This window comes from Leptopilina heterotoma, unplaced genomic scaffold (genome assembly GCF_015476425.1).
Source record: "Leptopilina heterotoma isolate Lh14 unplaced genomic scaffold, ASM1547642v1 Lhet_292, whole genome shotgun sequence".
NCBI classification, from domain to species: Eukaryota; Metazoa; Arthropoda; class Insecta; order Hymenoptera; family Figitidae; genus Leptopilina; species Leptopilina heterotoma.
In genome coordinates, this window is record NW_025110997.1 from 527,394 (window position 1) to 554,322 (window position 26,929).

At 22.7% G+C, this 26,929-nt stretch overlaps 1 protein-coding gene across 1 annotated transcript in view; it reads left to right on the forward strand.

Annotated features, from left to right (window-relative positions):
* LOC122504349 overlaps positions 1–26,929 on the forward strand; it is a 239,149-nt gene that overhangs the window by 74,556 nt on the left and 137,664 nt on the right. Inside the window, exon 3 of the mRNA XM_043615421.1 lies at positions 12,389–12,442. Coding sequence (XP_043471356.1) covers positions 12,389–12,442 — 54 coding nt within the window. The remainder of the gene's footprint in view (positions 1–12,388; positions 12,443–26,929) is intronic.

Here is a 26,929-nt window from a genome sequence, read left to right on the forward strand (position 1 = left end):
TTTATTAGTAGAAGATTTTATAAATATTTTTAAAAAATTAAATAATTTTAGGAATTTTAAACGTTGTGTCTAATATTTACCTTTACTACTCAATGCAAAATAAAATAAATAAAAAAAATTGTCAAAATAAAAAAAAAATTAAGAATTTTAAACTCTTGTCTGACTAAAATTAGTCATTACTACTGAAACAAAAAAATACCAACTGTCTAAATTAAAAACGGATTTTAAACGTATTCTCTGATTAAAGTTGGTCATTACTACTTAAGCAAATAAAAAAAAAATTGTCAAACTAAGCAAAATTAAAATAATTTTAAACGGCTTGTCTGACTAAAATTGACTTTTACTCCTTAAAGCAAATAAAAAGAATTGTCAATCTAAAACAATTTTAAGAATTTTAAGTAAATACGAAAATTAGTCTAAGTAGAAAAGAAGAAAGCAGAGTTAAATTTTACATTTTGGTAGAAACCAGCTGTGAGTTAAATTTCAAAAATTCGATTTTTCAAGAGTCAAAAGAGAGAGAATAGTAAATTTAATTTATTTTAAATAAAACAATAAATAATGGAAAATTTTAATTAGTATCATGAGAACAATAAAAATATCAATATCATTCATCGGGGATGCGTAATACAGATAACAATAAAAAAAAGGAAAGCGGAACTCGGGAGAGATCAGACAATAAAATAATACCCCAATGGTTTTTTTTTTCATTCTCTCTCAACTCGGAGGCGTAACGTAACGGATGAATAGATATATACGGAGTGAGAGAGTGAGAGAGAAAGAGAGGAAAAGAGACAGAAATGAGAAAAAGAGAGAAAAGATAGAGATAAGCGAGAGAAAGGAGAGGGAAAAGAGAGAAAAAAGATTTAAAAAAAGAGAGAAAAGAGAGAAAAGAGAGTAAAGACAGAAAAGATATCAAAAAGAGAGAAAAGAGAGGGAAAATAAAGAAAGAAAGAAAGAAAGAAAAAAAGATAGAAAAAAAAGAAAGAAAGTGTTAGAGAGAGAAAAGCAAAATACAACTAGGACAGAGAAATTGGAAAGAAAAAAAAGAAAGGGGGACGAATATAAAGAAAGAGGTGATAGTATTCAACGTTTATAACCTCGGGGCACGGTGTCGTTTAAGCCACCCCTGTCCAGAAACCACCAACTCTTCTCGGTATTCTTCACTCTGCCACTTTTTGCTACAACACTCTTAAGGTGCTATCACAACGGTGTTGACGTCACGTGCTCATGAAACACATTTCCCCTCAACTAGACGCCCTCTTTACACCTCGCCATCCCCCACACTTTCTCTAACTTAACTCTCCCTCTCTAACACACACCCACACACACCTTCAATGCCTACTTTTTATCTTGCCTCTCTCTCTCTCTCTCTCCAATTCTAAATTCTTATTACTTTTATCGCTCCTTTCTCACATTTTTCAAAATACACTTTTTATCCATCTACGTACTTATTTCTCGTTATTCCATATATTTATTATTTCTTTTGAAATTATTAACGTATTATAAATAAATTATAATCTATTTATATACCCCATGCTGTAATTTAAAAAAAAAAATTTTAAAGATTCCTAACAACCAAAAAATTCTATTAAATATTACTTTCAGAAGGGTGATTTATTTTGAGAAGTTATAAATAAAAAAATTATATTAGGGGTTATCACGCTTTATTGATAATTTCAAATTCCCTGACTTTTCCAGGTTTTCCAGCTTAAAAAACGGAAATTTTCCAGGTTTTTAAAACTATATTTATATTTTGCAAAATTAAATAATTTAGTCATTATAATTTTTTCAAAAGAATTAAGATTTTCAAAAATTTTAAATTCAAACCTTGAAATTGTTGTTATTTATTTGAAATTAAACAACTTAAATAAAAAATTTTTATAAAACATGAAGAAATCGATCACTCCGAGTCTTCGACTCGGAGCAATCGATATTTTCATGTTTTATAATAATTAAAAATGACCGAGTGTGATAAAATCATTATTTTAATATTATAAGAATATTGTTACTCTAACTTATTCAAATTTCTTGTTTTTAATAATTCAATTAATAATAATAATAATTATAATATATAATATACAATATATTATATTATATTATAATTATAATAATTAATAAAATAATAATAATTTAATAATTCAATTTTACGAAATATCATCGATTATTCGGAAATTCTTCAATTAAAAATATATTAGAAAATAAAAACTTTAATTAACTGAAAAAAATGTAATTAAACTTTAAAAAAAACATATCTACACAATTTTCAGTTAAAATTATGAAAAATTCTAACTTTTAAAGATTATAATTTGAAACTTTTTGAAAATTCAATTATTTCTGAAAGTTCACGTTATAGTACTTCCTCTCTAAATTTGAGTTAGTAAAAATGTTTACTAATTGGAATTAGTGACTGTCTTTTTGCTTTAGAATTAGTAAAGTTTACTGAATAAATAGTAATTTCTAATAATTTATTAGTAAAATCTGCTAATTCAAAAGCAAAAAGTTAGTCACTGATTCAAATTAAAAAACATTTTTACTACTTCAAATTTACAGAGTTTAATGTACAGTTATTAATTATTATCTAAAATTTTAACTGAAAGTTATATTTAAATAAATTTTTATTAGAAAATTCTAAAATAATTCAATTATTTATATACAAAAATAAATAATTTATTGAAGAATTGAATGTATTTTAAAATTGAACTCTCATAAAGAATTGTATCAAAAAATTTTAAATAATTGTATTCTTTCATCGAATTTTAATAAAAGTTTTAAGAATAATTATATTTTTCGAGAAATCCCATTAAAATTGTATTAAAAATAATTGAAATTCTGCGATGAGTTTTATTATTTATAAAAATAATTGAAATTCTGCGATGTGTTTTATTATTTTTGAAAATAATTGGAAAACTATAAAGTTTTTTATTATTTATAAAAATAATTTAAAAGCTATAAAGTTTTTTTATAAAAAATTTGATTATTTATAAAAATAATTGAATTGAAATAACTGACATTCATATTTAAATCAATTTTTATTAGACAATTAAAAAATAATTTAATTATTTAAAATTTTAAAATACAAAAATAAGTAATTTATTGAAGAATTGAATGTATTTTAAAATTGAACTCTCATAAAGAATTTAATCAACAAATTTTTAAATAATTGAATTTCTTCGTCGAATTTTAATAACATTTTTCAGAATAATTTTAATTTTCGAGAAATTAGATTAAAATTGTATTAAAAATAAATAAAATAATTGAATCTCTGTAAATAATTTGATTTAATTAAGAAAAGTTTTTGAAAATAACTGAAAGTTTACCAAGAGTTTTATTAAAATTTTTGAAAATAATTGAATTCTTAAGACGAATTTTTAAATACCTAATTAAATTCTTTTGTGCAATTTTATTAAATAAGTAGATATTGAAAATAATTGAATTTTGATAAATTATTGAAATTAATTAAATTTCTAAGAAGAATTTTATTGAAATTATTTTGAAAAAAAATTGAATTTTCATTAGACAATTCAAAAATAATTCAATTATTTAAAATTTTAAATACGAAAATAAGTAATTTATTGAAGAATTAAATGTATTTTAAAATTGAGTTAAAAAGAATTTCATTAAAATTTTTGAAAATAATTTAATTCTTTGAAGAAATTTAATTAAAAATGTATTGATAATAATAATTAAATTCTAATAAATAAATTTTAGGAAGGCTTTTTAAAAGTAATTGAATTTCTTTGATGAATTTAAATAAAATTTTTTAAATTATTACATTTTTCAAGAAATTCCATTAAAATTGTATTAAAAATAATTGAAATTCTGCGATGAGTTTTATTATTTTTGAAATTATTTGAAAACTTATAAAGTTTTTTTTATTATTTATGAAATTAAATGAATCTCTTTAAAAAATTTGATTATTTTTTTTATGAATATTTTTTATTATTGCTAAACTATGCCTAGAACAATTCTAATTAATATCTGGGTCATCAAAATTAATTTAATTCACAATTAATAAAAAGTAGCCACCGAAAATCAGCAGGAGATGAAAAATTCTTTTCTCATCGAACTTTATTTTATTTTTATTAACAATTGTTAATAAACAAATTGTTTAATGGTTTTAAATTATTTCTTGAAGAATTTTAATTAATATCCGTGTAGTCAAAGTTAATTTAATTTACAATAAATACCCAGCAGCCACAGTCGATTTGAAGAAATTTTGAACTGACAGTTTTCTTGAAAGTATCAAATTGATTCGAAAGAATTGTATCAATTTTTAATTTGTTCCACATTTTTGGTATCAATTCTTTGCAAATTGATACTTTTAAGTTAATATTGCTATATTCAAAAATATTTTTAATTACTTTTTAATCACTTTTACTATTTTAAATTTAGGGAGTAAATTTAAGAAAATTTAAAAAAAAATTTAAACAAGTTTTTACTTAAATTTAATGATATTTTTAATACACCAAAAAAAAATATTCTTGTTTTAAGAGGACAATTCCTCTTCTAAAATCCACTTACATTTTATTCTTGAATTAAAAATATTACTCTTCATTGGAGACTATTCCTCTACTTTTAAGAGGAATTACTCTTAAGTGGAGAATAATCCTCTTAAAATAAGAAGACGTTTTTTGAGCCATATACAAAGAGGAAAATATGCATTGAAATAAGAGGAATCCTCTTAAAACAAGAATATTTTTTTTTCAGTGTAAAATTTAAAGAAACAAAGGATAATAGAAATATTAATAATGTTTTTCCTCTCTCTAAAATAATAGAAATTTCGAAATCTTGAAATTGTCAAAGTTTTGAGTTTAAATATAGCTCTGCTTTGGTCTGAGGGAATATGTCAGATAGTATATAGTTGAGAGATGGAAGCCAATGTAATGGGTAAATATGCAACTTTGAAAATCGAGTGTATCTATGCATGTTGAGAATTGGAGAAGGGGGGGGGGAAAGGTTTATTCTTGCTTTGTTGATAGGGAAGCTTTGAAACAGTCATACTCATATAGTGGCAAAGATAGAACATTTACGAATGTATCCAAAACTTTTCTCATAATCCGTTAGCCACGTTCATCTAACTATACTTGTTCCATTGTCAAGAATTCAAAGTCCCAACGGAATAGCAACTCGAAAATGACCTTTTAACTTTTCAAAACTCGAACAAAAACCAGATGAGCTTAAAACGCAAGGAAGTCCGGTCAACTTTTCCTTTAAATTCAACTTCAAATATACTTATTTTTTTCCCATCAAAATATTCAGTCACACTGCATTTTCCAATAGAACTAAATCATTTCTTCGTCTCAAAAATAATTATTTTATTTTCTAATATTTTTAAAAATTATTATTTAATATTTATAGGTATTATTTTTACTATTTATTTATTTTTTATTCGCAGTTTTTTTACCACATAAAATTGATACTAAATTGAATCAAATTAATGCTGAAAATTTAGATCAATTTTTAATTGATTAATAATTATAATAATTATAAAAATTACAATAATTAAAAATGATTAAATATGAAAAATTAGAAGAAGATCTAAAGTATTATAAATAAGAATAGGAATAAAAATAATTCTTTTTAAATAATAATTAATTAAATTTTATTAATTAAAAGTGGAGGTAAACTTGAAAATAAAAATAGAAGAATAAAACCGTTGTCAGTTATTTTCATCAAAATGTTCCATTTAATAACAAGTTAATTAACTTTAAATGCCTTGTTCTCCTGAAAGTTGTAAAAAAAAACTGTTATTCCATACTTTTGTTTTTAAATTGAACCCACTTGAAATTTATTCCACTTCCTGCTTTAATTATTTCGATGAAACCACTTACCGTCACCTTTAATTTTTTATTCCTCTCGGTTATACTTTTTTTTCTCTCTCTATTTTAGTCAATTTGATTTCAAAACTGAAATGAATATAACAGGGAAAAAAAAGGTGAAAAAATTGTTAACCAAACTTTTTTATTTTCCCTCTTTCTTTCTTTTGAAAGCGAATTTTACAGGCGCTGTCGTCATTCTCTTTATATTGTTCTAAGCTATCGAACCACTTTTTCTCCCCGTTTAAATTTTCCTCCACCCTACACAGTTTTCTTTAATCACGAGTTTCTCAGTTCTGAGGCGTTATTTTTCTTTTTTTTTCTCTCTTTCACTCTCACTCCTCAGTCTTTTTCTTCTCTCGCGAACCGAATTCGAATGATGCATCACTTACTTCCGCAAGGCAAAAAACTTGTTTTGTAGACAGTGCAAAACAATTTTCTCCTTCGCGTAATTTCACAAAGGTTCTTTATATATATATATATATATATATATATATATATATATATATATATATATATATATATATATTTAAAAAAAATTGTATTTTAAAGGAGCTGTAAATTGAAAATTAAAAAAAAAATTCCTTTTTTAGAATTTTTTTTTTTAAAAAGCTTTTTCAAAAGGGGAATATTATTGAGATTTATTTATAATTTTTAATGTTTTTTCAAATTCGTCCTTTGCTTTTCAATCGGATGTTTTTGAAAAAAATATTAAAAATTCTAAATTAATTTAATTATTTTGAAAATTAATTGATTTTTTGTAATAAAATTAATTAAATTCTACTCAGGGTTGCCAAAAAAAATTTTATTTTATTTTTCCCTATTTTCCAGACAGAACTAAGATTTTATAAAATTTCAAATTTAAATCTTTTTGAAATTCAATAATTTATAAGAATTGCTACTGTAACTTATACCAAATTATTTTCAAGATTTCAATTTAATTATTTTCCAGACATTTAATTAAAATTCTTCTTTAATTCAATTATTTTTTATATTTTTCGAAAAATTTCCTTAAAAATACAATTATTTAAGAAAAAGTTCAGCTAAAAGTAAAATACTTCTAAAATTTACTTTCTTACAAGACGCAATTTCATGAAATTTTAATAATTTGGAAATTTTGTCAATTAAATTTTTAAAAATATAACTAATTTAAAAAAAATGTGAATAAAAATGTTTTTTAAAATACAACTTTTATAAAACTAAATTAAAAAATTTAATCTATGTTAAAAATGGTAATATTAATTTAACAATCTAAAACATAAAAATAGTTGATTATAAATTATTGTAAAAAGACGAATTAATAATACTGCAAAATATGTTTTTTTTAAATTTAATTTCTAAGAAGAACAGAATTTTATTTATTTTAATGTCCGTTTCTATGTAGAATTAAAAAATTAATTTTCACAAAAATTCATGTCATTTTTGTTCTAATTAGTTCAAAATTTGACTAATTGAAATTTAGAGAATAATTTTTGAAAAATATAATTGCAAAAAAAATTTAGAAATTACTCTATTTTCCACTATTTTATATGCGAAATTTATTCTATTTTAAAATATAACCTTTTAAATAAAATTTTGTATTAATTTTTACATTACTTTTTGTAATTTTTGTAACTATTTAAAATTTTGAATACGGAATAATTTAATTTTTACATAAATTTTGAAAAAAAATTTGAAAATAACATAATGGAAAATTCAATTTGATTCTTTCGAGGAATTTAATAAAAATTGTATTAAAAAGTTGAATTTTTTCCAGGAATTTTATAAAAATTATATTGAAAATAATTGAATTCTTGCAAATTTTTTTTTGACGAATTTAATTAAAATTATATTGAAAATAATTCAATTCTTATAATTGATTCTTTCGAGGAATTTTATTAAAATTATATTGAAAATAATTGAATTCCTGTGAAGAATTTTATTATTTGTATAATGAAAATAATTGAATTCTTGTAAATTTTGTCGACGAATTTAATTAAAATTTTATTGAAAATAAATCAATTCTTATAATTGAATTTTTTTGAAGAATTTAATTAAAATTATGTTGAGAAAATAATTGAATTCTTTCAATTGAATTTTTTCGAGGAATTTTATTAAAAATTTAAAATTATATTGGAAATAATTCAATTCCTGTGAAACATTTTATTATTTGTATGAAAATAATTTAATTCTTGTAAATTTTGTCGACGAATTTAATTTTAATTATAATTGTTTAGAAAATAATTCAATTCTTATAAAATTGTATTAAAAATAATATGACTGTTTTACATTAGCTATTTAAAAATAAGTAAATAAATTGTTTGAAAAAATAAAAATTTCAAAAATTGGTGCAGAATATTAAAATATTTACTGAATAAACTACATCCGTGTTTATTAAATTTAAAAAAAGAAATTTAAATCTAATGTTTAATAGAATAAAAATAACTTTTTAACGAAAGAGAAAAATTTTATCAATAATAGAAATTTATTAAAAAATTTATTGAATTAATGATTTATTAATTGAATTTGATATAACTAAATGAATAGGTCAAAGCTAAAATAGGTTAAAATAACCCAGTGTGTCAACAAGTTTAAAATAAAGTATTCTATCATCAGCAGAATTTTTTTTACAAAACCATTCAATTTTGAATATCAGTAGTAAAAATCTGCTTTAGACAGACGAAGGAAAAATTTTTTTTTTTATTTTAATTTTATTCAGCTAGGATATTTTAAAATTCATGAATTTTTATTTTATTTTATTACTATAGTAATAGCCTTCTTTAGTCAGACTCTCATGTTCTTTAACATATTTTAGAAATGCAACAAATCGTCTGCGTAACATGAGTTTTTCAAACAAGATTTTTTTCCAGCTTGTAGAAAAATTGAGGAGAGAGCTCTCTAGCTGAGACTATGATATTAAAAGAAGCTGATATGAACTTTATGTCTGGCTTGATATGTAGGATGAAATTTCTTCAAGGAGAATAACCATTTTCTTTATAAAAGAGAGGATAAAATTTGGAGTTTTTTTCTTCTTTTTTTTTCATTCATTACACACTTTGACGAAAGTCAATATTTACTATATTTAAGAATAGAAAAAGATAATAAACAAATTGTACGTTTAATTAATTATTATAGAAACAACAACAAATTCTAAGAAAAAACAAAAAATAAATAAAGAATATTTAAAAATAATGAATAGAATTTTTATTTTTTAAATTTCTAAAAAATTAGATTAAAAATAAATTTTTAAATAATTTATAATCATAGTAAATTTATGTCTGAATAACAACGACTGTAACTACTAATTTTGCTTAATCAGTAGTAATACTAAAATACTATCAAACTCGATGTCGAAATTAGTAGTATAAGCCGATTTTAATCAGACATAACGTTAAAATTAACAAAATTAGTAGTAGAAGACGATTTTAGTCAGACAGAACGCTAAAATAAATCGAATTAGTAGTAGAAGACGATTTTAGTCAGACTGAAAGTTAAAATGAACCAAATTAGTAGTAGAAGACGATTTTAGCCAGACAGAACATTAAAATGGCAAAATTAGTAGTAGAAGTCAATTTTAGTCAGACAGAACTTCAAAATGAACAAAACTAGTAGTATAAACCAAGTTCAGTCAGACAGAACATTAAAACGAACAAAATTAGTAGTATAAACCAAGTTCAGTCAGACAGAACATTAAAACGAACAAAATTAGTAGTATAAACCAAGTTTAGTCAGACAGAACATTAAAACGAACAAAATTAGTAGTAGAAGTCAATTTTAGTCAGACAGAACATTAAAACGAACAAAATTGGTAGTAGAAGTCAATTTTAGTCAGACAGAACATTAAAACGAACAAAATTAGTAGAAGAAGTCAATTTTAGTCAGACATAACGTTAAAATGAACTAAATTAGTAGTAGAAGGCGATTTTAGTCAGACAGCACGTTCAAATGAACAAACAGTGGACATACACCTACGACTTTCGAAAATTTTGACTCATTTTTCATCCTCCACTTTTTAATCCCAAAAGAAATGAAACAAAATAATAATTCCCTCTTTGGCAATTTTTCATAAAAAAATTTAAAAAAAACCTTACATGTCATTTTTAAGAACATGTCACGCAACATATTTCACAAAATCGAAAAAAGATTTATGGTCTACTAGCAAAGTGTGTGTGTGTATATATATATATATATATATATATAATAACATATTGGAATTGGGGAAATATTTTTGCTAAAGTGGAACTTTTGATAAGGGAAAGATGTATGTGATATTTTTATATCAGGAAGTCTTTGGAAGACGTGTCCAGAAAAGAAACTAGATCGTTGATTCGATTTTGTTTACGTATATATATTTACAAATTTTTTTCTTTTTTTTTTTACTGAAAAGAAATATTCCAATTCTTAATCATCGATGGGACATTCGTGAAGCCGAACAATACAACACGGGTCAAGTCAGGTCAGGGCTTCAGGCCAAACGATTTGCAAATACATGATGTTCCCTCGACATTCATTTCTTTTCTTCTTTTGGCCCGCGGATATAGAGAAAAATCAAAGCAAAAATGTGCCCATGTATTTTTTTTTGCATTTTTTTCTATATACATATATAGAAACAATTGCAGTGGAAAAATGTCGAAGAGGCATTTTCTTGAGTACACTTGAAATTACAATGGAGAAATGAAATAAATGAAATATTTTTCTTTTTGAATTTTTGATAGGAAAATATAAATAAACTCGCATTTTATTTCTACCCTGTTTGTCTACTAATTAATATTTTTATTCAACAATATAAATTATTTATTACTAAATATTATTAGCATGAATAAATGCACTTTTTTTACTTTTAAAAATAACATTTTTGTAAAAAAAAAAATTTCTTTTATAATTTTTATAATTTTGAATCTGAAATAATTTAATTTTTCTATACAATTCACTAAAATTGTTGGAAATAGTTAAACTATTTAAAAGTTTATTAAAATTTCTAAAAATAATTTAGTTATTTATTATTTTTAAGAATTTAAAAATTAAATATTCTTTAAATCAAAAATTTAAAACTTGACTTGCAAGTAATTGAATTGTTTTAAAGAATTTTATAATTATTTTAACAACAATTGAATTCTTTTGATTAATTTTATTATAATTGTGTTGAAAATAATTGAATTCTTTCGAAGAATTTCAATTAATTCTTGTCAAAAATGCTATTGAAACTTTTTAAAATAATTGAATAGTTTCGAAAAATTTTCTTAAAATGGGATTAAAAATAATTGAATTTTGGCAAAGAATTTTATTATTTAGAAAAGTAATTGAATTGTTTCTAAGTATTTTATTTCAAATGTATTTAAAAATATTTGTTTCGTGATAAAAATTTTATTATCCTGAAAAATAATTGAATTCTTGACAAACATTTTATTTAAGCTTTTGCAAATAATTTAATTGTTTCAACGAACTTTATATTTAAATTGTACTCAAAATAATTGAATTCCTATAAAAAATGTTATTTTTTATAAAAATAATTGAATTCTTCCCAAGATTTTATATAACTTTTAAAAAGTATTTGAATTCTGTCGAAGAATTTCAATAAAAATGAACTGAAAAATAATTGAATTTCTTCGAAGTATTTCATTGAATTTGTATTGAAAATAATTGAACTCATAAAAAAACTTTATTATCCAGAAAAATAATTGAATTCTTGACAAGAATTTTATTTAAGTTTTTAAAAATAATTGAATTGCTTTACAGAATGCAAAAAAATGTTATTTTCTATAAAAATAATTGAATTCTTGCCAAGATTTTATTAAGGTTTTAAAGAGTATTTAATTTGTTTCAAAGCATTTTATTAAAAATGGAATGAAAATAATTGAATTCCTTCAAAGTATTTTATTAAAATTATACTAAAAATAATTGAATTCCTAAGAAAAATTTTATTATCCAGAAAAATAATTGAATTCTTAACAAGAATTTTATTTAAGCTTTTGCAAATAATTCAATTCTTTAAAAACTTTATATTTAAATTGTACTGAAATAATTGAATTTCTTTGAAGTATTTTATTGAAATTGTATTGAAAATAATTGAATTCCTAAGAAAAATTTTATTATCCAGAAAAATAATTGAATGCCTAACAAGAGTTTTATTTAATTTTTTGAAAATAATTAAATTGCTTCAAAGAATTTTATATTTAAAATGCATTGAAATAATTGAATTCCCTATTAAAAATTGTTATTATCTATAAAAATAATTGAATTGCTTCAAAGAATTTTATATTTAAAATGTATTGAAATAATTGAATTCTCTATTAAAAATGTTATTATCCATAAAAATAATTGAATTTCTCCTAAGATTTTATTAAGCTTTTATTTATTTTATTTATTTTAATAACCTTTTATTTAGTTTATTTAATTTATTTTATTAATTAAAAATATTAATCTATTTATATTTCTTTTTTTGCATTTATTGCATATTTTCTTTACAATCTTGTTCCACGAATATTAACGTGAAAAAAGAATAAAATTTAATGACACAATAAACTACTAGTTTAGCACACGCATATAATCCGGAAAAATTCATCAGCGGAAATTTTTTTTTTTTTCTGTTTCAGGACTGTGTTTTACTTCATCGAGCATTTCAACTTTAAACTCGACATTTGTGAGAGGTTTGTAATTTAGTTTCTCTTTTTTTTTATATATCTATATACCCTCTTTTTGTGCATTTTTATTACGTAATTTATGGAGAGAAAGGTGATTCTGTCGAGCATATCGTAAAGGTTTACATTCTGAATGGAGGCACAAACAGTGAAATTACACTTGGGGGCGGGAGAGAGAGAGAGAGAGAGATTACTTATGAAAAGGAAGTAACATAAGGTGGAGCAAAGGAATCAGAGATCACAAAAATCGCTCCTCTAAACCAATCTATTTCACTGCTCTCACGAGTTTCATGAAAGCGGGTATAAAATTATAATTTTCTTACAGCTGTTGCACATTCTGACATTTTCTTGCAATTTTACAGTAGAAAAAGAAAAAAGGAAAGGAAGAAAGAAAGAAAAAGAAGTGGAAAAAAACTGCTTTTAATTTTACATGTTCTTTTTTTACTTTACAAAATGAAAACAAGTCGTAATTTATTTTTTTTTATTCAGGAGCAAATGTTCATTGTGAATAAACAAAGGGAAATTAAGTTTTACGTCATAACTCTAGTTACTTTTTCCCATGGAATAAAAAACAAAATTCTAAAAGGTGGTGTTTTTATTTAAAAGGGAATTTTTTTTTGGATTAAAAATTTTTATTCAAAGTGAACTTTTGAAGCGTAGTGCTCAAAAGAAACGAACGTTTTATCTCCTTTTCAGTGGGTATTAAGTATTAACTCATAATTACAATTATAAATATTTACTTATTAACAATTTTACTATTTTTACTTACTTTTTAGTTGGAATTTCAACTATTTATTAACGTTAGTATTTTATTTATTTATTAACGGTAACTATGTTACTATTATTATTATTATTATTTACATCTTTTACTTTATTTCTTGTTTTTAATTTTACTCAGTTTTTTTTGTTTTATTATTGTTATTATTATTTTTTAAATAAGGATAATTTAATAATAATAATAATAATAATAATAATTAATAGTGATAGTGATAATAGTTAATAATTTTTAATAATAATAGCTTACAAATTTTATATATTAAAGTAGTAGTAAAAGTACAGTTTACTGTAGTTTATTCAGTAGTACAAGGAATTTATAGTCAGACAATAAACTTTTATTAAAATTAAAGAATTATCCTTTTTATTAAATATAGAAAAATAAATTAAAAATAAATTTATATTGTATTTATCAGTTTCTGAATTATTTTAATAAAAGTTTATTGTCTGACTAAAACTGCTTTCTACTACTGATTAAACAATAATAACAAATACTGTTACCTCTATACATGTAAAATTTATAAACTTATCAATAAAATAATAAAAAAAAGTCTTTTCATTCTCTCTGTTATCAATAGTTATATTTACCATTAACAATAAATAGAAGAATTAAAAATGTTATTGTCAATAAATAGAGAACATAAAATAAATAAAAATAAATAAAAAATATTACAGTCAGTACAGAATAAAAAAATATTGCCAACAATAAATAGAGAATAAAAAAACATTACTACCAATAAAAAGAGAACATAAAAAACTAAACTTTTTTGTAATACATTATTTTAACAAAAAAGCAAATACTAATTTAATTAATAGTCCATTGATTAAAAGCAAATATTCATGATATATAGAATAGAACTTTAAATAAACTGCTGCTAAAGTTTCAAACGACTTTAATTGTGTGCAATTGAGATCGAAAAGTACTTCCGACTTCATTTTTCTTTTTTTCTTGAGTAAATAATCATTGGTTATGGTAAAATGATAGTGTATCACGTGACAGGCAACGTTAACCAAGTTGAACATCGCTCACAAAGACTAAAGTGGATCGCCTGTAATTTGATTCAAGGTGCTTCAACCATGTAAGTCAGGTATCAGGTGTGAAATAAATTTAAAGCAAGTGCTGTGTTTTTGAATTTCAATACACGTCTCTCTCTTTCTCTCTCTCTCTCTCCATAGTCACGAAAATTAGAGAGCAAATTAATAAAAAAAATCTACGATAAAAGAATGATAAATTACAGCAATATTTTTTTCACAATGATTTTATGACTGACTAAAAACGCCTTGTACTACTGATTAAATAATGGGCGGAAAAAAGAATGAAAAATGATTACTTTTTTTAAATTCTTTTCTGTCTGACTAAAAATTTGTCGTACTACTGATTTAATACTACGAAAGAAAGGTGGAACATTACAAATCTTTTTACGCTTTCATGTCTCACTAAAAGTAATTCGTACTACTTAAATAGTACAGAAAAAAGAAACGTTACAAAAATATTATTTATTCTTTTATGTCTGACTAAAAATACCTTGCACTACTGATTAAATAATTGGAAAAAGGATAAAAAATTACAATTTTTTAGAATTCTTTTCTGTCTGACTAAAAATGCTTTGTACTACTAATGAAATAGTCAGAAGAAAATGTAGTAAAAAATTCATCACCTTTTATCGCTTTTGTGGCTGACTAAAAGTGCCTTGTACTACTGATTAAAACTAGGAAAAAAGAAAGAAAAATTCCAAATTTTTTACGCTTTTATGTCTGACTAAAAATGACTTGTACTACTGATTTAATACTACGAACCAGAAAAATAAAAAAAAATAAAAAATAATCAAATTTTTTAAAGCTAAATTCAATTATTTTTATAAATAATAAAAAACTTTATAGTTTTTCAATTATTTTCATAAAATCAAATAAATTCAATTATTTTAAAAATCCTTCCTATAATTTATTAATTAGAATTTAAGTATTATTGGCAATACACTTTTTAATTAAATTTCTTAAAAGAATTAAATTATTTTCAAAAATTTTAATGAAATTCTTTTTAACAATTCAATTTTTTTCAAAATAATTTAAATAAAATTCTTCGTATTAGAAATTTAATTAATTTTAATAATTAATAATTTATTAAAATTCAATTATTTTCAATATCTACTATTTCAATAAAATTTCACAAAAGAATTCAATCAGGTATTTAAAAATTCGTCTCAAGAATACAATTATTTTTAAAAGTAATAAAATTCTTCGCAGAAATTTAATTATGGTCAAAAGTTTAAAATAATTCTCTATAAAATTTTAATTATCTTTATAAATAATAAATTTTTTTTCCAAAAATTCAATTATTTTCAAAAATTTTAATAAAATTCTTGTCAAAATTTAAATTATTTTTAAAAACTTTTCTCAATTAAATCGAGTTTCTTTTATAGAGATTTAATTATTTTTGATACAATTGTAATCTAATTTTTTGAAAAATGAAATTATTCTTAAAAATTTTATTAAAATTCGACGAAAGAATTGAATTATTTAAAACTTTTTTATACAATTCTTTATGAGAGTTCAAAATACATTCAATTCTTGAATAAATTATTTATTTTTGTATTTAAAATTTAAATAATTGAATTATTGTAGAATTTTCTAATAAAAATTGATTTAAATATGAATTTGAGTTAAAATTTTAAATAACATTTAATAACAGAATATTAAACTCTCTAAATTTGAATTAGTAAAAATGTTTTCTAAATTGAATTAGTTATTAACTTTTGCTTTTAAATTAGCAGATTTTACTAATAAATAGTCGTTTCTACGAATTTAATTATTTAATAGTAAAATTTACTAATTCAAAAGCAAAAAGTCAGTCACTAATTACAATTAGTGCCTCTAAACATTTTTACTAATTCAAATTTAGAGAGAAATTATTATAGCGTGAATTTTTAGAAATAATTAAATTTTGAAAAGGTTTCAAATTATAAACGTTGAATGTTTAAATTTTTCATACTTTTATTAACTAAAAATTGTGAAAATTTATTTAATTTTTTTAAAAAGTTAAATTGAATTTTTTTTAAGTTATTTAAAGTTTTTATTTTCTAATATATTTTTAATTAAAGAATTTCCAAATTTCATAAAATTTAATTGTAAACAAATAGATATGAAAATTCCCAAAGAACTTCTTCAAAAATTATAAAAAATAATTAATTTAAAGAAGAATTTTAGTTAAAATTTCTGGAAAACAATAATTGAATTAAAGTGATGAAACATGAAAGTAATTTTGAATAAGTTCTAATAACAATATTCTTCCCTCACAGCATAGGATATCCCGTGGATATCCCATTTCCATCCCGCGACATCCCTTGGATATCCCAGGGAGATCCCATGGGATATCTCACGGGACGGAAATTTGGATAGCCCAGGGATATCCATTGGATATCCCTGGGATGTCCCTGAGATATCCACGGGATATGCAAATTTTTCTTTTGTGGGGTATCCCGCGTGGGATATCCCTGGGATATCTTGCGTGGGATATATGTCAGCGCATGTGTATTAAACGGAATACGATCGTTCCAAGTGTCAAAAGATTGTGTGGAATTATATTTACAAATTAAAGTCAAAAAAGTTTCATTCAATATTTGTTGCATCAAATATTGGTAGACAATATATTAAATTATTCAAATATTTATTCTAATTACATTGTACATTCTAAACAAATAATGCATGAATTACTAGATTAATTACTGAAAATCCAGTATATTTTTCCCTTTAAACAAATGAAATAAAATTTTATATGTATGTACTCATATAATCTTACACGCGCAGGCGTCGACCTTCCCAGCTGTTGAGTGTCATGGCGACCATGGCGTCGCGTCATTAGATCAGAAGCGTGTGTTTTGCAGTGTGTGATTATAAGTGTTGCTGTTTAATATGTTTAACTTTCACATTTTTTTAGTTTCTTGTAAATATCTTTAACCAATAAATATTTATCAGTAATAGATAAAATGAATTGACCAAAATTAATTTAACCACACACAATAAATGTTTAGCGTTAAAAAGACATTTCATTGAATTCAACTAATGTTTATTAAATCACAAAAAAATAACTTTGTTATTATTCAAATATAATCTTTTATTTTTGAAATAATTTTTTTCTCATTCTAGTTATAATTTAATAATGGTTTTTCAACTCTTTAAAGCTCTAATTATTTTTCAACATATTACTATTTCTCACGTAGCATATCCCGCGTGGATAATATTAGGATATCCCGCGCGAGTCTCCCATGGGATGAAAATTTGGATATCCCAGGGATATCTCTGAGACGTCACAGATATCCCAGGGATGTCCCTGGGATATCCTAATATCCCGAGAGATATCTCAGGGATATCCCTGGGATATCCTTTTGCTCAGAGGGTTATGATATAAAATAATATTTAAAATAATGATTTTATTAGTTGATCATGTTTTATAACAATTTTTTATAAGTTATTTAATTTCAAAAAGGTTTTAATTTGAATCTTTTGAAGAATTTTTAATTCTTATAGAAAAATTGTAATGCCAATTATTTAATTTTGTAAAATATAAATGTAGTTTTAAAAACCTGAAAATATTCCGTTTTTTAACCTGGAAAAGTCAGAGAATTTGAAATAAGCAAAAGCGTGTCAACCCTAGTCTGACTAAAAATGCTTCATACTACTGATTGAATAATAAAAAAAATAACAATAAGTTACAGTAACATTTTTTTCGCTTTTACGTCTGACTAAAAATGCCTTCTACTACTGACTTTAATTATATTTTAACAGACTTTAATGAATAATTAAAAATCACTGAATGCGAATTGTTATTTATTTGACAAACTAATCCGTAGTGAGGGATAATTAAATTTGAAAATTCTTCCTCTTAACTCGAGATTATGAAGATAAATTTAATTTTCACCCACCTAAAAATCAATTATCCTCAAAAACCGAAATTTATTAATTATATGGGGGAGGGAAAAATAATGGAAATACAGTTACGCAACATAAGTGCAGATGGAAAGTGCACCACGGTTTTCGTGAAAGTAAACGAAGCGTGAAAAGGTACAAAGGCCACAGATCGTAGTAATTTAATTAGCGCCACTTGAACACAGAATTGCGTCGAGTGAGAATTTTCGTGTACGTATAGAGGAGAAGGAGGAGGAGTATATTCAATAGTGTTGAATCTTCCTCTCTCTTTCTCTCTTCATTTCTCTTCCTCTCTTTTTACTCCCTTTCTCTATATCTCTTCTATCTTTATAAAGAGAAGGAGAAAGATAGAAATGGAGTTAAGAGAGAAGAAGAGAAAGAGAGTAAGGAAAGGAAAGAGAAATAGAAAAAGAGAGGAAAAGAGAAAGAGAGAGAAAGGAAGTAAAAGAGAGATGAAGAGAAAGAGAGAAAAAAAGTGAAAGAGAGAAGAAAAGAAAGAGAGAAGAAGAGAAAGAGAGAAGGAAAGTAAAACAGTGAAGAAGAGAAAGAGAGAAAGTAAATGAAAGAGAGAAGAAGAGAGAAAGAGAAAAGGAAAGTAAAACAGTGAAGAAGAGAAAGAGAGAAAGTAAATGAAAGAGAGAAAAAGAGAGCGAGAGAGAGAAAACTCCGTGCATGATGCAATCTCCCGGTATAAGTAGATTTCTACATATACCTGGATTCACTTCAGTAGTGCTGGTGTATATATATTGATCGACCAAAGGAACTCCTGGTCGTACGAGGACTATACCGACGTTCGCCACTCTTTATCAGTCCTTGTTTCCTTCTCTCTCTCTCTCTCTTGCCTCCCCCCACCCCTTCTCACCATACGACACTCGTCCAATCGTATCTTTCGACTAACCGAACCGTCGTCCCCTTCACCCCTTGCCAGGAAATTCCGCAACCCTCTCAAGCAGAGTTAGAAGTACAGTGGCAATTTCTACTCCCCCCTCTCCTCCTCCTTCTTCACTCCCTCTTCTCTTGCACCGATGCTCATAATACCCCTCTTCACGGAGCTAAAAGTCATTTCAATGCCAACCACCAGAGAGTAAAGATCTCCAATTCATGGTGTTCTCTTTATGATGAAATTGATTTCTCTGAAAATGGCTTTTGAGCAAAAAGTTTCACCAAAAAGAATATTCCCTCAAAAAAAAACTCTCTCTCTCTCTCTCTTTCTTTCTTTTTTGAGTCAATAAAATGACTAGTGCGATACCAATCGGCAATAGGAAGTTTTACTTAGATTTTATGGGACCCTTGGTATATTTTTCTTCATTTTTTTTCTTTCTTTTCTTTTTTGCTTTATTTTCTTATTTTCTTTATTTCTCTTCTTCTTTATTTTCTTATTTTCTTCATTTCTTCATTTTCTACAAGTTTTCTATACGTTTTCCACTCTATTTTACTCGTTTCGCTAAAGAATACACTGTTATGTTAAAAGTATCGAATTGCAACGAATTTATACAAAAAATTATGTATTATCCTGGATTGCCACAAAAATTTAACTTTATTTTTTCCTCACACTAAAGAATATTATGATACACTCTAAAAATTATTAGATACTGAGTAAAATGTTCTAATACATTTATTTGCGAATTTTTTTAATTGTAAAATTCTTTGAAAACAATTGCAGACTTCGCACTCGAAAATTAATTTTAAAAAAGTAGCTCTCAAACTAAAAAAAGTAAATAATTAAATTTCTGTTAAATTCTTATTATTTTATAATGATAATTAAAGGTTTTGCGTAGAGTTTTATTAAAATTTTTTTAAGTAATTAAATTTTTTTGGAAAATGTTATTAAAATAGAATAAATAAATATTAAAATTCATTGAATTGTGGAAATTTTTTGAAACAAATTAAATTTCGAAGAAAAATTTAATTATTTCTAAAAAGTAATTAAAATAAAAATTTTGACAAAAATTTTTTTAAAAAAATTTAAATAATTGAATTCCTGAGAATAATTTTATTATTTATGAAAAATAATTAAATTATTGCGAAAAATTTGATTAAAATGTTTAAAAAGAATTGAATTTCTGTAAAAAAAAATTTGTTATTTTTAAAAATAATTTAATTCGTCTTAAGAATTTTGTCAAATATTTTTTATTCAAAAATTGAATTTCCATCAAAAATGTTATTACTAGTGAAAATAATTTTGAATTATTGTAAAGAGTTGTATAAAAATTTTGTTAAATAATTGATTTTTCGAAATTTTTTTGAAAATCCTATTCTATAAAGTAATTGAATTTCTGTTGAAAATTTTATTATTTATGAAAATAATTGAATTTTGGATTAACTTTATCAATTTTCATTAATAATTAAATTCTTTTGCGAAATTGTATGAAAATAGTAGATGTTGAAAATAGAATTTCCAATATTTTTTAAAAATATTTTAATCCTTTTAAAGAATATGATTTTCAAAAATTTCAAATTAAAATTTTTTAAAATTTAATAACTTATAAGAATATTATTATAAACATGAAGATAACGATCACTCCGAGTCTTCGACTCGGAGTAATTATTATTCTTCGAAATTATTATCATCATTTAAATTCAATAATTATTTTCTAGAATTTTTGACTAAAATTCTTCTTTAATTCAATTATTATTAGTTAATAAAATAATTGAATTCGTGCAAGGAATTTTATTAAATTTTGTTTAAATAATTGAAATTTTTATAAGAAGTTTATTAAAATTTTTTACAATAAAATTTAATTCTTGAGAATAATTTCGCTACCTATTTATAAAAAATAATTTCATTCTTGACGAGAATTTAAAAGAAATTTTGAAAATAATGTAATTTCTGCAAAGTATTTTATTACTTTTCAAAAGAATTTAATTCTTTGTGATGAATTTTGATACTTATAAAAACAGTTGAATCTTGGAAAAGAATTTTATTATTTTATTGAATAATTGAATGTTTCTTAAAATTGAATTCTTTCGTCAAGTTTTAATAAATTTTTTAAGAATAATTACATTTTTCATGGAACTTATTTAAAATTAGATTAAAAATATTTAAAACACTGCCGTGAAAATAATTGAATTCCTAAATAAAAATTTTATTATTTATAAAAATAATTGAATGTCTTCGTAGAATTGTATCAAAAATTTTTTACAATAATTAAATTTGATAAATTTTATGAAAATAGTAAATATTGAAAATCATTGAATATTACGAAAAGCTTTTGAAAATAAGTGAAACTTTGCAAAGAATTTTATTTAAATTTTTCAAAATAATTGAATTTTTGACGAGATATTCGTTAAAATTTGTAAAAATAGTTGAATTTATTCGAAAAATTTTATTTCTTTTGAAAATAATTGAATTCTTGTGAGAAATATTGTTATTAATAAAAACAATTGAATTTTGCGAAGAATTTTTTTTAAATTCCTAAAAATAATTAACTTAAAAATTAAATTACAATTTAAAGTAAAAAATAAAAATTTCTTCAAAATAAAGATGGATGAAATCAAAATTTTCTTGGGATGAAATAATATGCATTTCGTTTGAACAAGTAATACAATGACCAGTTGTTAATATTTATTCATTCGCAACGAATACTTCAGAGACAAATAATAATTTATTATTTTATTCGTTCTATCCAAACAAAAGAAAATAAATTTTTCTAACAACAAATTTATAATAAAGAAACACATATAAAAGAATCATAAATAAAAATAATAACTTCATATAAATTAAGAAAATAATTTTTAAGAATTTATATCATTTTCATGTAAAAAAGACTGTGTGTGTCTGTTTTTTTCTGTTAACAGTTTACGAGTAATAAATTTTCAACGCGTTAAAACGAACGAAAGTGACAATTTTATTCGAGTATTAAACTTATATAAAGATATAGCTCATTTTTTTCAAAGATATCGGGAAATTTATGATCAGTTTAAAAAATTTCGTGAGTACATGCACATTGCAAATCGTCAGCTTTTTATAGTCTCTTTCTCTCACTCTCTCTCTCTCTCTCACTCTCTCTCTCTAGAATATTACTGAATGAAACATGTTCACGATGCTCATGACAATTTTACCAAACAGATACCGAGCTAAAAATAAAAATTGCTCCCTTGAAACTGGTGTTTTAATAAACAGTTTCCTTGACAGTTTTGAATTTACTATAATGACACTGTTTATTTGAGTAAAAAAGAAAATTTTAGGCAGAAAATTATACACTAAGTAAATAAAAAATTATATTTAAATATTATATAAAGGAGAAAATTCTTCAATGGAGTTATATTTTAGAATTTTTAGGACAAATTTCAACTTTTATATTTTTTTTGTTTAATAGAAAAGGTTATTGTCTGACAAAAGTTGACTTTTACTACTTATTTTCAAATTTAAAAAAACTTAAATATTTTCTGATTAAAATTTTGCTTTTCTTGTGCGACAAGAATATTTTTTTTTCTCCGTCTGAAATTTAACATTGTCTGACTAAAGCTGACTCATACTACTGAACGTAAAATAATAATAATTTTCGAAATACAATTAATTAGAACTAATTTTTTTTGACAAAAAAAGTTTCTTTACTACTGTTACGTACATGTGGGAGAAATTTTCTAATTTATCCTCTAAGCCTGACTAAAACTAGAATTTACTACTCAATACGAAAATTAGATTTTAAGAACGTATTTTGTCTGACTAAAGTTGATTTTTACTATTTACTTCAGAATAAAATGAATTTCTATCATTGTCTGATTGAAATTTCTTCTTACCACTAATACCAAGATTAGGAGATTTTTTTCAAATTTATAATCTACGTCTATTTTACTATTTTCTTAATTTTCAATTTTTCTATTTAATAGGAAAGGTTTTTGTCTGACCTGCTTTGTCCTTTACTACTTACATGAAAATCAAAAGAAACTTTATTCTTGGCTGACTAAAATTTTCTTTTTCTCCTAACACTAAAGTCCAAGACAATTTTTTAAATTTTGTCTGACTAATTTCGACTTTTACTACTTACACCAGAATCAGGAAAAATTTTCTTTATCATTGTCTGACTAAAATTATTTATAAATTACTTCTTTTTTTGAAGTCATCTATTTTTTTTACTTTTCTGTTTTTCTATTTAATAAAAAAGCTTTTGTCTGACTAAACTTGTCTTTTGCTACTTATATGAAAAATAAAAGAAACTTTATCCTTGTCTGACTAAAATAATTTTTTCTACTTACACTGAACAGCAAAAATAATTTTTTTCTTTTTTTCTCAACTACAATGTAACAGCTTTGACTAGAATTGATTTTTTTTTTGCTGTTAGTAAGAACACGGGATTTTTTTCAAATTATAATGAAGTAAAACTAATTTTCTCTAAATAAAATTGACTTTTTACTAGTGATACCAATATTGGGAGAATTTCTCCACTTTTCCCTCTACGTCTGTCTAAAACTGGAATTTACTAGGTATACTAATTACAAAAACTAGATTCCAAGACGGCTTTTTGTCTGACTAAAGTTGACTTTTACTACTTGCAACAAACACTAAACGAGTTAAAGAACGAATTCGCCTGACTAAACTTGTCTTTTACTACTTACAGCGATGAAAAAATAATTGTTATCATTGTCTGACTAAAATATTCTTTTTCTACTTACAGAAACGTACAAATATAATTTTTTTCTTATTTTTACTAAAAAAAAATTGACATTTTCTACATTTTTAGTGCCGGAAAGTTAGTTATTAAAATAAATCACAATAAAAATACTAATTAAACTCAAGTAGATTTTTCGAAACAAAATCAAAGTTATTAGAGATTCCAAAAAACTAACTAATATACAAAAAAATTCCTATCGAGAAAAAAAATAAGAAATTTAGAAAAAACAAAAAAAGGACACTCGTTTGATAATAATTATTTTAATTAAAACTTTTAAAAGGTTCCATCGGCGAAAGGTGGAGAGGATAAATTTTCGACCCATTTTGGTACTTTGAACGACAATTTATTGTCGAAGCTTGGCCCAGTGAAAGGCTAAGTAAACATATATATTCGCGGAAAACGAATTGAGGGAAATGTAAATCCTCTTATCTCCGAAGAAAAGCGACGTTGTTGTAACGTGGGTTCTAGCAAATAAAATAAAATAAAAAATAAAAGTAAGAAAAAACTCTCACAAACCTGATGTAGACTTCCATTAATTTTCCTGTATTCAATCGTAATTTGTTCTTTACAAACGCAAATTCCATTTTCCCGATTTAAATTACTTTCTCTATTTAAAAAGAAACTTCTCACTTAATTCATTATAATTTGTATTCGTTTTATTTTATTTATTTATTTTTTTTGTTAAGATTTTTTCACAAATCAATTTCTTAACGTAATTGCACTTTTTTGTCCAACTATAAATCTAAATCTGTCATTACGATAGTGAAATCAGATTTTTTTCCAATTTATTTTCTTTTAAATCGTTTTTTTTATTTCCTTTCCTTTCGTTCTGTTTTATTTTGTTAATTAAATGGAATTAAATTAATTTAATTCTTTAAACTTCTTTCGACAGCAGGAGAGAATTTTTTTTAACATTTTGACTTAAGTCAATAATGTTAAAAATAAAAACACAAAAAATTCTCTCCTGCTCTTTAATTATCTTTATTTTAATTTTCATTTCTGCTTAATCTATTTAAATGAATTAATCCTTGTAATTTATATTTGTCTTCATTATTTATGTTACTTGATGATATATACTTAAAGGGATGAACTGTTGAAATTTCTCCTCAAATACGTGAGTGGACTTAAGATTACGTTTGCTAAACTCAAACGATGCAGAGAGACAAGCCTAATTGGAGAATTTGTGTAATTGATATCTCCTTGTTAATTATTGCAGATTCAACATAATTTCGAATTAATGTCGCCTATAATAATTATCGCTCTAATAAACAATATTGGAAAATAGGGAAAATTAGATGAAAAAAAGAAAATACTGTTCAATTATTTGAAAATAATTTTATGTAAATTCATTTCTTTCCTATTAATTTAACAATTAAATTATTAAATTATTAAATAATAAAATAATAATTACTAATCAATTAATAATTGACAGTAAAGTAATTGTAAATACTTAAATAGTTGGCTTATAATTAATAATTATTAATAATAATAATAAAGTGCTTGCTAAATTTTATCTAAAAATTTGATAGTAATAGAATTCCTTCAAAGAATTTTATTATTTAGGAAAATAACTGAATTCTCGTAAAGAATTTTATTAAATTTTTTAGAAATCCTAATTAAAATGTTTTGAATAATTTCTATGAATTTTTTTTAAACTAATGGAGTTTCTTTAATAATTTAAATTGAAAATTTTGAAATCAATTAAATTTTATAAAGAAGAATTTTATTAAAATTGAATTGAAAATAATTGAATTCTAGCGAAAAGAATTTTACTATTTATAAAAATAGTTGAATTATTTCGAAGAATTTATTAAAATTTTCGGAAATAATTGAAATTTATGGAAATGTTTAAAAATATTTGAATTCATCGGAGGAATTCAATTAAAATTGTTTCGAAAATAATTGAATTTCTTTAAAGAATTTTATTATTTTTCAATTAAATTCTTTCAATTTTTTTGACGAATATATTTAAAAATTGCATTGAAAGTAATTTAATTTTTATATAGAATTTTTTAAAAATATTTTAAGAATAATTGAATTATTCTTAGAGAATTTTAAATTCTTGTTGAATTTAATTTTATGGAAATTTTTGAAAATAATAAAATTCTTTCTTGTCATTTTATTTAAATTGTAATAAAAATAATTGAAATCTTGCGAAGAATTTTACTATTTATAAAAATAATTCAACTGTTCCGAAGAATTTATTAAAATTTTAGAAAAAAAAAATTTTATATTAATATTTGAAAATTTAAATACTTTTTGTGGAATTCTATTAAAGTTTTTTTGAAAAGAATTGAATTTCTGCAAAGGATTTTATCTATTTATAAAAATAATTGAAATGTTTCGAAGAATTTATTAAAAATTAAATAAATAATTAAATTGTTATTAACAATTTTATAGAAATATTTGATAATAATGAAATTTTTTCGCGAAATTCAATTAAAGTTGTTTCGAAAATAATTGAATTTCTTTAAAGAATTATATTAATATTAAGTATATTCAAAATAATTGAATTCTTTCAATTTTTTTGACGAATGTTTTTAAAAATTCATTGAAAGTAATTTAATTTTTATATAGAATTTTTTAAAAATATTTTAAGAATAATTGAATTATGATTAGAGAATTTTAAATTCTTGTTGAAATTCAATTTTATGGAAATTTTTGAAAATAATTAAATTCTTTCGTGTAATTTCATTTCAATTGGATTAAAAATAATTCAATTCCTGCAAAGAATTTTACGATTTATAAAATTAATTGAATTCTTGCGAAGAATTTTACTATTTATAAAAAAATTAAATTTTTTCGAAATATGTGTTTAAAATTTTTTAAAAATTGAATTCTTCCGAGGAATTCAATTAAAATTGTTTTGAAAATAATTGAAATTTTGTAAAGATTTTACTATTTAAAAAGATAATTGAATTGTGTAGAAGGATTTATTAAAATTCTAGAAAGTAATTGAATTCTTTAGTGAAAATTTTATTAAAATTTTTGAAAATATAAACAGTAATAATTAATTTTGTACTTAATAAGGGAATTTTTTAAATTTTGATTATAAAATTATTAAAAAAATTTATATTTGCTAGTTAAGTAACAATTACTAATTAATTAATTAATAATTGACAGTAATGTAATTGTAAATAATTAGCTTATAATTAATAATTAAGTAATAATTAATAGTTCACTA